We start from the raw sequence: 12,041 nt of genomic DNA, 5'->3' as shown, positions 1-12,041 counted from the left end.
GGGGGCCCCGAAAAAACCACGGGGGGGGGGGGCAGGACCCGTGGGCCCCGCAGTAGCTACGGGCCTGGCAGCACGACAGAAAGCTCCACAGGAGCGCAAGGGTTACCTTCACGCAACTGGGAGGTTCATGCCTCCTGACGCCATCGGGACACCCCACTGAAGCCAGCTACCCGTGTCTGCAGAACCAAAGCCCTGATTGCGTCTACATTTCGGCTCCTCGTGCTCTTGAAATATCGTGTGTTTCATGCTGTCCAAGAACCGCACGTCCAAAATGACACTTCGGTTGCACCATTTGCGGGGAGGGAACCCTAACCCTAAAGCCCTGCATGATCACTGTAGCCAGATCAGAGTGAATTCCTCATTCCTTCCCGCTCATGCTTTTGCACTATCAAGCGATGGGGGTGGGGGGAACGACGACCCATATTTCCAGTTACAGGAATATGGAGCTGAATTCTAGTCTACAGCAGAGTGACATTTTCTTCACTGATGGACTCAGGAGAGTGCGTTCAAAGAGACCGATTCCGATTTTGGAAGCGCACCTTCTCGGTCCTCAGTAATCTACATCTAAGTAATTATTCTTTGAGTACACAAGACATAGCAAAGACTGACCCCTGGTGGCCACAGTTCTTTACACTTTTATGTGCACAGTTTTATCGAAAACTTAGGGGTTTGCTTCACCGGTAACAAGATGCTATTCACCAAAGAACAGAAATCTAAGTGACAATTTGCTTGTGAAGGCCCCTTTACTCTGGTGGGTAGCCGTTTTGGGGCGATTTCTCACTAGAGCTGCCTCGCAGCGCAGCCGCCGTTTGCCTCGACACAAACATGTCAATTTCACACCCGAGGCTGCGAGGCTGCATTTGACCTGCAGCTTCACCCGATTTCCTCCGCAGTTTCGTGATCCTCAAAAACCAGGATCACGAAACTGCGGAGGAAATCGGGCGAAGCCGCGAGTCAGAATGCAGCCCCGCAGCCTCGGGTGTGAAATTGACATGCTTGTGTCGAGGCAAATGGCGGCTGCGCTGCGAGGCAGCTCTAGTGAGAAATCGCCCTCGGTCATGCCGCAATAAATGAAGTTTGAGCCCAGGGGCACCTTTAAAAACAGCCAAGTTTAATTCTGGGTGGAAGCTTTGCCGGTGTGCATGCGCGCTAAGGATTGTGCAGGCACACAAAAGTTTATACCCAGAATTAAACTCAGTGGGTCTCAAAGGGGCCGCTGGACTCACGCCTCGCCCCTTTGGTGCATCGACCTCTTTTGTGATAAAAAGTCTGACAGATCTGCCAAGCTAGCCTGATGACGGTCGGCTTTACAGGTTTGAGGGGAACTTACCTTTGTAAACGTTTAACGTTATCGTTCTGACGGCAATCCTGACCATGCTCTCGGGGTGGTTGAAGAATTTAATGGCCTCGGTGTACAAGGCGAAATCGTTCGTGTGCTGGAAGAGAGAGCAGTGAAAAGAACAGCACCGTGGCTTTTGGCGGAGGGAAACGCTGTCAACTCGCAGCTGACTTAGGGTGGCCGCACGGGATTTTCAAGGCAAAAGGCGTTCAGAGGTGGTCGGCCGTTGCCTGCCTCTGCGTAGCAACCCTGGGCTTCCTTGGTGGTCTCCCATCCAAATACTGACTGGGGCTCACCCGACTCAGCTTCTGGGATCTGCAGGCTAGCCTGCGCCATCCAGATCAGAGCAGAAACCAACAGAGGTGGCTGACCATTGGCTCACCAACTGTTTGCTATCTTATGCTTGACCTTGTAGATGCTCCAGCTGCAGTTTTACTCCGCTGGGAAAGTCAATGGCTTTTCACTTTGCCTGCTTGCTTTGCCCACGCACAGGCAAGATGTATCCATTGGCTCATGCTTACCGGGGGGGTATGGGGGGGGGGAACATGCAGATCTGCCCTCGCAGAGGAGGGCGAGCTTGTACCTGAATAAAACTTGGCCTTAAAGGTGCCACTGGACTGTTTTGGGCCGGGGGGGGGGCCTGCAGCTTACCTGGCCAGTTTGGTGTAGTGGTTAAGTGTGCGGACTCTAATCTGGGAGAACCGGGTTTGATTCCCCACTCCTCCACTTACACCTGGCTGGATGACCTTGGGCAAGCCGTAGTTCTGATAAGAGCTGTCCTTGAAAAAGAGCAGTTTCTGTCAGAGCTCTCTCAGCCCCACCTACCTCACAGGGTGTCTGTTGTGGGGAGGGGAAGGGAAAAGAGTTTGTCAGCCGCTCTGAGACACCTTTGGGTAGTGAAGGGCGGGGTATAAATCCAAACTCTTCTTCTCTTCTTGCTCTGACTGAGGGCTGCTGGGAGCAAGGGGTGGGGCTTGTTGCATGTGCCCGCCCCCTGGGCTGTTTACTGGGCTCCGCTCCTGTGCACTCCTGCAGGAAATGACCCGATTCTAGTATAAGTCGGAGGCCCTTGTACAGGCAGCCATTCCTGACACAAGCTGTACACGTGTCTTTAGTTCTGGATTTACCAATAAACAGTTATCTTCTCATGAAGCCTTGTGTCGAGTAACCTGGCTAAGGACCCTGACATTGACTTCCTTGGTGGTCTCCCATCCAAATACTAACCGGGGCTGACCCTGCTTAGCTTCTGAGGTCAGAAGGGATTGGTCTTGCCTGGGCCGTCCAGGGGGGGCAAAGGCAAACAGAGGTGGTTTTGCCATCGCCTGTGTGGTTTCCGAACCAAGTGCTAGCAGGCCCCGACACTGTTCACTTGTGAGACCCAAGGCGATCAGGCCGGCGTGGGTCATGCAGGTCAGTGAGCCATGGCTCTTAGAACCTTGCAGAAGGACTCTCGCAATCCGGCCCCATAAAGACGGGTTTTTCACATGTCTGTCAGATTACTGCCGCATCTGCCTTGGCGAGACACAGGGCTAAGTTTGGGGAAAAGCATCATGACCTTAATTCCCCAGAATTTTTGTTATTGGTTTTTGGGGGCTGACTTTCTGCTTGATAAAAATACCGAATGTCTTGTCTCTACGTTGGATGCCTCTGCTCGCTTGGTCGCTGCCAGGAATTGGAAATCCCTCACGGGACCAGAAAAAAACAGGACCAGAAAATCTGGGAACAATTTTTGAAGGGTGGGATTATGCATAATCTGTTTGTTTGTTTGTTTGTTTTGGGGGGGGCTTACGTAGGGCCGTCCCTTTATTTGAATATGACAAATGATGGAAACCAGTCTTAGCATTTCTACGCGCTAAGGATGTAATTCCCTCGATGCAATGCAGTTTAGGTGGTGGGTCATTGTGATTTTCGGTTTTTTTAACAGATTGTTAAATAAAAATTAAAAAAAGAAGAAGTTTCGGGGGAGCTGCTCTCTCAGGAGTAGTTCTCTCAGAGCTCTCTCAGCCTCACCAACCTCACAGGGTGTCTGTTTTGAGGAGAGGAAGCGGAGGTGATTGGAAGCCGCTCTGAGACTCCTTTGAGTAGTGAAAAGTGAGGTATTAAAAACCAACCCTTCTCTTCTTCTTCGTTTTTTAACTGAGGATTTGATCGACCGGCCAATCTTTCGTTACTGGCCTGTTACAGCTTTCTCATTCTCGTGTGGGAAGGTTTAGTGCTTTCCTATCTGATGAGGCCTGGTAACCAGCCGGGAGGAGAGGGGTCCCGCAGATGGAAAAGCAGGGCAGAACTGTTCCACATAAACAGAATATACCAGTTTAGAATGAACAAAACTGGCTTTACCGGTCGCCCAACATCGGATCCTGCCGCAAGCCGTTCTGGCCTATTTCAACTCCGTATTCTTATGCTCTGATGCCCTCTTCTGGCAAATATCGGCTTTAGCAAAAGCTAGCTCTAGTGCTGCAAGACTCTGGTCTATTTATCTTACTTCTGACCTCAGGGATGAAGACCACCGATTTATTCGCATTTTACACACACAACGCCATCGGAAGGTTCCTCTTAAATCGCAACTGACCTCGTTATAAAAGAAATGGACCGTGTGGTTGTTGAGCTTCAGAGAGAGGGTTTTCAAGAAGGAGATGTAGTACGCCATGATCTCTTCGTCCGAGAAGTCGAATTTGTGCACAATGATTGAATTCACGTAGTTGTTGGAGAGCAGGTAATCTGGGAGCGGGAGGGGGGGGAAAACAAACTCAGCGCATCAGTAATCAGCGCAAAACGGTGCATAAAAGTAATGCTTTGCTCTGAGAAGAAATGGGAGATCTCACAGTGTGTTCTGTTCTATTCCAGAAGTCACTGCAAAAATCTTCCAAAGTGCTTGAAAATGAGGTGTGAGATTAGAGAAAAGACACATATGGAAGAAGAAGAGGAGGAGGAGGAGGAGGAGGAGGAGGAGGAGAAGGAGGAGGAGGAGGAGGAGGAGGAGGAGATTGAATTTATACCCTGCCCTTCACTACCCGAAGGAGTCTCAGAGCGGCTTACAAACTCCTCTCCCTTCCCTTCCCCACCACAGACACCCTGTGAGGCGGGTGGGGCTGAGAGAGCTCTGACAGAAACAGCTCTTTTTCAAGAACAGCTCTTATCAGAACTACAGCTTGCCCAAGGTCATCCAGCAGCTGCGAGTGGAGGAGTGGGGAATCAAACCCGGTTCTCCCAGATTAGAGTCCGCGCACTTCACCACGACACCAAACTGGCTCTGGAAACACCGGAAAGCCTTCTATGAAACAGCAAATCATACCCACAAAGAGAGAAGCCAGCACGATGCGGTGTTTAAAAGTGTTGGACCAGGATATGGGAGCCCCGGGTTCAAATCCCCACTGGTGCCCCCTGGAAGATGAGAGCCAACATGGCTGTGAACTGGGAGACCCCAGTTCAAATCCCCACTCCTGCCACGGAATATCGCTGGGTGACCTTGGGCCAGGCACACACTCTCAGTCTAACCTACCCCACAGGGTTGTCGTGAGGATGGAGGGGGTGGAGAAGAATGTAAGCCGCTCTGGGTCCGTTGGGGGGGAAGGCAGGGTATGTGCAAAGTAAATAAATAAACTGCACGTTCAGCCACAGGACTCAGTACAGTACTCCTTCGTCTTGTCGACCTGTCTTTTAATTCTGAGGCCTGTCAATTTTTAGGTAGGAGCACTTTTTACGGAGCACGTTCAAGAGGGACAGATCCCAAAGAACACGCCTCAATTACTGAACTGACACAAAGGGCGCACGTGTCGTCACTGGACATCAGCAACCTGCGAATGAGTATTCCTACGTCAAACTTTCCAGATGCCATCAGTCCCACTCACTGTAACCCTGACTCCCAAGAAATCGGGGCTCTGTGGTTTGTGGCCAGAATTTTAAAAAGGAAAAAAAAAATCAAGATTTTATACAATCCTTAATTTTTAAAATTAATTTATTTATGAAAAACCTCTATAGCCCCGCCTTTCAAAGAATCACAGAGTGGGAAGGGGCCATAGAGGCCATCCAGTCCAACCCCCCACTCAATTCAGGACCAGCCTAGAGCATCCCTGACAAATATTCATCCAGCCTCTTCTTGAAAGCTGGCAGGGAAGGGGAGTTCACCACCTCCCGAGGCACCTGATTCCACTGCTCCACAACTATTCACTGTCAAAAAGTTTTCCCTAATATCCAGCTGGGATCTTCCCGCCATTAATTTTGTGAGTCCTCTCCTCTGCTGCCAACAGGAACAGCTCCCTGCCCTCCTCCTCTGAGTGACAGCCCTTCAGATACTTCAAGAGAACAATCATGTCCCCCCCTCAACCTCCTCCTCCTCTCCTCCTTTTCCTTCTGTTTCAAATTTGCATCGCAGTTCTGATCAACGAAACTCAGTTTACCCTTCTGCACATTCAGATTCAAGGCAGGGGCAGAGCGGGGGTTTGCACTATGAAAGCAGAGAAAGCAGCTCACTAAAACGACAGAGGGAACCAAAGCCCCTTTTCAGCCTCTCAGGCACTGAGTACCAGGACCAAGGACTTTCGAGGATACAAACGGCTTCAGATCCTGAATGCTTTTGCAGATTTACATTCTGCACCCTCCAAAGATCTGCCAGTTTACTTTCTCAGAGGCGGTTGTCAGGTAACCCTGTCATAGGTCTGGAATGTGGAAGGGGGCCCTCCTTTTGCTTCTCAGCTCTCTCTAGCTCATCAACTGTTTGCTATCTTATGCTTGACCTTGTAGAGGCTCCAGCTGCGTTTTACTCGGCTGAGAAAGTTAACGGCTTTTTAGCTTTGCCCGCGCGAGATATATCCATTGGCTCATGCTTACAGAGGGGATGTTTGATTTTCCTATAAGTCAGAGGCCCCAGTATTGACGGCCATTCCTGACACAAGCTGTACACGTGTTCATTGGTACTGGAATCATCAATAAACAGTAATCTTATGAAGCCCTGTGTGGTGTGACCTGACTAAGGACCCTGACAAAGTCCCGAAGTTTCCCAGCCCAACTAGGAATAGCCTAATTTGTAGCACGGTGGCCGAGAAGTGAATATCTGTTGCGAGACTCGAACCCATGGCCTTCAGGTCAGCGATGCCTCACCAGATGCCCCCCACCTCACTGTGCAACGCAAGCACAGAAAAGCCAGCATGGGGTAGGTTACAGTGTCGGACTGCAATCTGGGAGACCCCCAAAAAGCTTGCTGGGTGATCTCGGACACACTCCGCCAGATCGACCTCACAGGGCTGCCGCGAGGATGAAAATGGAGACGGGGAGAAGGCCATTAGCTAGTTCAGGTCCCCACAGGGGAGGAAAGCACAGTAAATAAAAACGAACGTCTCAAGAACAGAGCCAAGTTGTGTTTTTGTGAAGCGGGAGGGGAGGGCTGCGTACTCACAGAGAGAGGTCTCATGGCCGATGTTCTCGAAGAGGATGTTCAAGGTCTGCAGGAGCTGCACGCAAACGTAGCGGCCCGACTTCTGACGCAGGATGTTCAGGAAGAACACAAACATGTTCTTCTCCAGGAAGAAACTAAGGACACCAACAAAAACCAGTCAGCCCGTTTGTTTGCTTCATCTGGCGAACGAAAACAATTTCTTACTTAGTTTTTCAAACACCAGTTATCTGTACAAGTCCGTTCAGCAGTTGCTAGCTATTTGTAGGGGGGGGGGGGGGGGGCGGACACGCTGACACCTGAAGCAGACAACTCCAACCCACGGCAGTAAAACTAACAAAGTCATGGACAATTCCAAGCCTTTGAGGTACCGGTTAATTCCACAAAATGTTCCGGGTTCAGTGCTGCAAAAGGAACTCAGACAGCAGGTAAGACCTCACAGTGTCTTGGGAGGGATCTGAGAGAGCTACTGCCATGTTGGTTGGTGGTAAAAGAGCCAGTTAAAAGGGACCAGGTAGGAGGTGATGGGAAAGACCTCTGCCTTGGGACCCTGGAGAGCTGCAAAGAGGGGCTGTGGCTTAGTAGAAGAGCCTCTGCTTGGCACACAGAAAGTCCCAGGTTCAATCCCCAGCAGCATCTCCAATTAAAAATGGACGAGGCAGGAGGTGATGGGAAAGACCTCCGCCTGAGACCCTGGAGAGCCGCTGCCCGTTTGAGTAGACAAGACTGACCCTGATGGACAAAGAGTCTGATTCACGACAAAGCAGCTTCATGTGTTCAAAGTAAGTGCAACTGAGGCCACGGCTTGCCAACTGCATGCTGAATTCAGCAGGGCTTGCTTTTGGGTAAACACGCAAGGAACTGAGCTGCAAATCCTCTCTAAGGAATCTGCATTAGCTGATTAAACACTCCACCCTCTAAAACGCGTATGTCGCTCAAAGCACTTACTCAAACACAGAACTGTCGTTTTGGTCTCCCCATATCAGGATTTCGGTTATCGTTCGGATCGTCTCCACCAACAGGTTGCGGTTGTGTTCGGTCACAGTGGTGTTTTTGGTCAGGATGTGATACATATACCTTTACAAGAACAGACAGAGAAACAGTTACTGATTGCCGCAAGAAACCCTTACCAACGAACGTGGGGAGCTTGAGTAAAAAGAATCGCAACAGGAGAGATGTTTCCCAAAGTTTCACAATATTTGGGGGGAACCACCTGGGTTTGGTTTCGGCTTAAGATTAAGCAAGGGAGCCGGGTCGATCAGTGAGTCGCTTTCCAGGAGCAGAGAACCGACAATGAGCAAATCCAACAATATACAGCTGTAATATCTTGAAAAAAAGACAGCCTTTTACCATCTCCAGCTGGTTAGGCAGTCGGTCCCCTTCCTCGAACGCAATGATCTGGCTTCAGTGATCCACGCTATGGTCACCTAGAGGCTAGACTACTGTAAGGCTCTCTACATGGGGCTGCCCTTGGGGGCGACTCCGGAAGCTGCAGCTGGTGCAGAACACAGCGGCCAGGCTCTTGATGGGCCTCCCCATGTGGGAGCACATCCAGCCTGTGCGAAAGTCATTGCACTGGCTTCCAATAGCGTTCCAGATTCGCTTCAAGGTGCTGGTTTTGACCTTTAAAGCCCTTAATGGCCAGGGGCCTGCCTACCTGAGGGATCACCTTTCCCCGCATGTTCCCCAGAGAGCACTGTGATCTGGAACACAAAACCGCCTGGCCCCCCCTGGGCCTAGGGACGGCAGGCTGGCGGCAGCTAGGACCAGGGCGTTCTCCCTGGCGGCACCAACGCTCTGGAACGGGCTCCCAAGTGCGATCAGAGCACTGCGGGACCTCCAGCCATTCTGCAGGGCCGTGAAAACGGAGCTTTTCCGCTGCGCGTTCCAGTAGGAATGACTTCCTCGGTTGTGTTGCATTTGAAGAAGAAGAAGAGATTGGATTTATACCCCGTCCTTCACTTGGCATCTCAGAGCGGCTTACAAACTCCCTTCCCTTCCCCTCTCCACAACAGACACCCTGGAAGGTGGGTGGGGCTGAGAGAGCTCTGGCAGAAATTGCTCTTTTTCAAGGACAGCTCTTATCAGAACTATGGCTTGCCCAAGGTCACCCAGCAGCTGCAAGTGGAGGAGTGGGGAATCAGACCCGGGAATCAGGCACTTCACCACTACACCAAACTGGCAAGTATTTATCTACTTGCACTTTATAATATCGAGCTGCCACATTTAATTGGTTTTAAATTGTATTTTTCTGTAATTTTATTGAATGTATTTTATGTTCGTTTTAAAATTGTAAGCCGCCCTGAGCCGCTTCGGCGGGAGGGCGGGGTAGAAATCTAATAAATAAATAAATAAATATCTGCAAGCTTTGTGCTTGCAGTGGACACTTCCCATACAGGACCATCTGCTGAGAACCCCTGAGGGCTCAAGGGTGCGCAGGTTCAGTGGGCAAAGAGCATTAGTCAGAGTGGGGGTGTGCGCGCGCGTGCGTCTGGCCACTGTCCTGCTGGAGTTAAAGACTACAGTGCACATCTTTCCAACAGCTTCACCGTGCAATGGAAGTTGACGCAAGAAGAGCCCAGCTGGACCAGACCAAGGCTCCACTCAGTCCAGGGCTCTGTGGCCTACAGTGGCCAACCGCACATGGCCAGGAAGTCAATACACGGAGCTGCTGTTTACTCCCAAAGCAACTGGCATTTAGAAGTCCAACGACCGGAGATCTCATAGTCACGAGCCACTGACGGATCTATCCACCACCACGTCTCATTTCCTTTCAAAGACATATTGCATAACACGGATTTTGCCCCGCGGTAGCCTAGAACTGTTCGGGAGGGCACCTTTGTCATGGACCCGTTTTATCACCTTGCACTGCTCTTACAGCACTGTCTTCTACCTTTGCAACCCCACCTTTTTTTTTGTTGCATTGCTTATCATACACCTGGCCTTAAGTCGGCTCTATCGCTCACGTTGTCTTCTCTAACTCCATAATCCCAGTCCTACTGAGTTGTCCGTTGTTTGTCCCAGGATCTCCGACTGCGTTTCACGTTCTGTAATCCGCCAGTTTGGTGTCATGGTTAAAGAGCACAGACTCTAATCTGGGAGAACCGGGTTTGATTTCCCCACTCCTCCACTTGCACCTGGCTGGATGACCTTGGGCAAGCCATAGTTCTGATAAGAGCTGTTCTTGAAAAAGAGCCGTTTCTGTCAAGAGCTCTCTCAGCCCCACCTACCTCACAGGGTGTCTGTTGTGGGGAGGGGAGAGGAAAGGAGTTTGGAAGCCGCTCTGAGACACCTTTGGGTAGTGAAGGGCCATGGGGGTATAAATCCAATCTCTTCTCTTCTTCTTGAGTCTCAGTGAGAACGAGCGCTAACAACAAATAAATAAAACTGTGGCAGGGAATTACATATGTTAGCCATGCTGTGTGCAAGAGAACTTGCTTTTTGTCTGCTGAATTTACTCTCCTAGGAGATTCCAAGAGTTCCCTCCTGGGCAAAGGAGGAGAAAAAAAAATTATCCCCAACTTTCTCCACGCCAGGTGAAGTTTTGCTAAGCTTCAATCACATCCCCGCATAATTAACCTTTTTCTTTACTGAAAGGTCTCAAAGCTCCTAAGCCTCCTCTCACAAGGCAAGTGCCCCCAGTGTTTCCTCTAAGTTGAGTCTGTGTGAGCTGGCTCACAGTTTCTTAGCCTCCGGCTCACACATTTTTGTCTTCGCTCAGAAAGGAGGGCTCCAGAGCAAACTCATGTATGCAGGAGCCAAATCACTCGCTCACAACTTTAATCCTGGTAGCTCACAGAGTAGAATTTTTGCTCACAAGACTCCGCAGCTTAGAGGGAGCATTGCTTGCAAGCAGTGTTCCCTCTAAGCTGAGTGAGTGTGAGCTAGCTCACAGTTTTTTAGCCTCCGGCTCACACATTTTTGTCCTCGCTCAGGAAGGATGGCTCCAAAGCAAACTAATTTATGCAGGAGCCAAATAGCTCGCTCACAACTTTAATGCTGGTAGCTCACAGAGTAGAATTTTTGCTCACAAGACTCCACAGCTCAGAGGGAGCATTGCTTGCAAGCAGTGTTCCCTCTAAGCTGAGTTAGTGTGAGCTAGCTCACAGATTTTAGCCTCCGGCTCACACATTTTCGTCTTCGCTCCGGAAGGATGGGGCTCCAGAGCAAACTAATTTATGCAGGAGCCAATTGACTCGCTCACAACTTTAATGCCAGTAGCTCACAGAGAAGAATGTTTGCTCACAAGACTCCACAGCTCAGAGGGAGCATTGGCCTTTGATCATTTTGGCTGTCCTCAGCAGAGCCATGCAGTGCTGTCTTTCATACCAGGGGTCCTTCAAAACACAAGTTTGGAAACCAGCCAACCGTGCACACAGCTGCACTGGTGTTGGGGCCTTTTTAAAAATACACAATGTCACACCCCCGCCCCTTCCCCATGCCACACTTGTGAAATCTCTCTCAAATGCCTACAGAACTTCTGCTTCTTCCACGTAAGCTTCCTGCAACGTTCTCCGCAACTCCGGAAGACACTTCTGCCCTGCATTTCTTACAATATTTACCCACCTGGACCGCCCCGTAACTCCCCTCAAAAAAACTTTGCCAGGTTTCCCACCGAATCACCGGAGAGAGAGAGAGACAGAAATCGGGGAGCTGTGTGGCTCCCACACAGGAATAAAAAAACTTGGTGGCCACTGAAATAACACATAAGAACATAAGAGGCGCCAATGTGGGATCAGGCCAGAGGCCCATCTAGTCCAACACTCTGTGTCACACAGTGGCCAAAAATACCAGGTGCCATCAGGAGGTCCAGCAGAGGGGCCAGGACACTAGGAGCCCTCCCACTGTGGCCCCCCACCCCCAAGCACCAAGAAGACAGAGCATCCCTTGCCCCAGAGCCCCTAGCTATACCTTGTGGCTAATAGCCACTGATGGACCTCTGCTCCAGATGCTTATCTAATTCCCTTTTGAAGCCGTCCATGCTTGTAGCCGCCACCACTTCCTGTGGCAGTGAATTCCATGTGTTAATCACTCTTTGGGTGAAGAAGGACTTCCTTTTATCCGTTCTAACCCGACCGCTCTGCAGTTTCATGAAGTGCCCACGAGTTCTTGTATTGTCAGAAAGGGAGAAAAGTACCTCTTTCTCTACCTGCTCTTTCCCACGCATAATCTTATAAACCTCGATCATGTCACCCCTCAGTCGTCGTTTCTCCAAGCTAAAGAGCCCTAAGCGCTTTAACCTTTCCTCATAGGGAAAGTGTTCCAACCCTTTTATCATTCGAGTTGCCCTTTTCTGCACTTTTTCCAAAG

At 50.3% G+C, this 12,041-nt stretch overlaps 1 protein-coding gene across 2 annotated transcripts in view; it reads right to left on the bottom strand.

Annotated features, from left to right (window-relative positions):
* CLEC16A (C-type lectin domain family 16 member A) overlaps nucleotides 1-7,804 on the bottom strand; it is a 123,266-nt gene extending 115,462 nt beyond the window's left edge. For both annotated transcript variants that reach the window (XM_015409952.1, XM_015409953.1), the window contains exons 1-4: nucleotides 7,680-7,804; nucleotides 6,735-6,868; nucleotides 3,912-4,060; nucleotides 1,331-1,436 (exon numbers count right to left, since the gene is read on the bottom strand). In XM_015409952.1, the coding sequence (XP_015265438.1) occupies nucleotides 1,331-1,436; nucleotides 3,912-4,060; nucleotides 6,735-6,868; nucleotides 7,680-7,804 (514 nt within the window). The remainder of the gene's footprint in view (nucleotides 1-1,330; nucleotides 1,437-3,911; nucleotides 4,061-6,734; nucleotides 6,869-7,679) is intronic.
* Between the last annotated feature and the right edge of the window lie 4,237 nt (nucleotides 7,805-12,041).

The sequence above is a fragment of the Gekko japonicus genome, unplaced genomic scaffold (assembly GCF_001447785.1).
Source record: "Gekko japonicus isolate JY-2015 unplaced genomic scaffold, Gekko_japonicus_V1.1 scaffold78, whole genome shotgun sequence".
NCBI classification, from domain to species: domain Eukaryota; kingdom Metazoa; phylum Chordata; class Lepidosauria; order Squamata; family Gekkonidae; genus Gekko; species Gekko japonicus.
The sequence above is the reverse complement of the archived record's forward strand: the minus strand, read 5'-3'. Positions and strand labels throughout refer to the sequence as shown.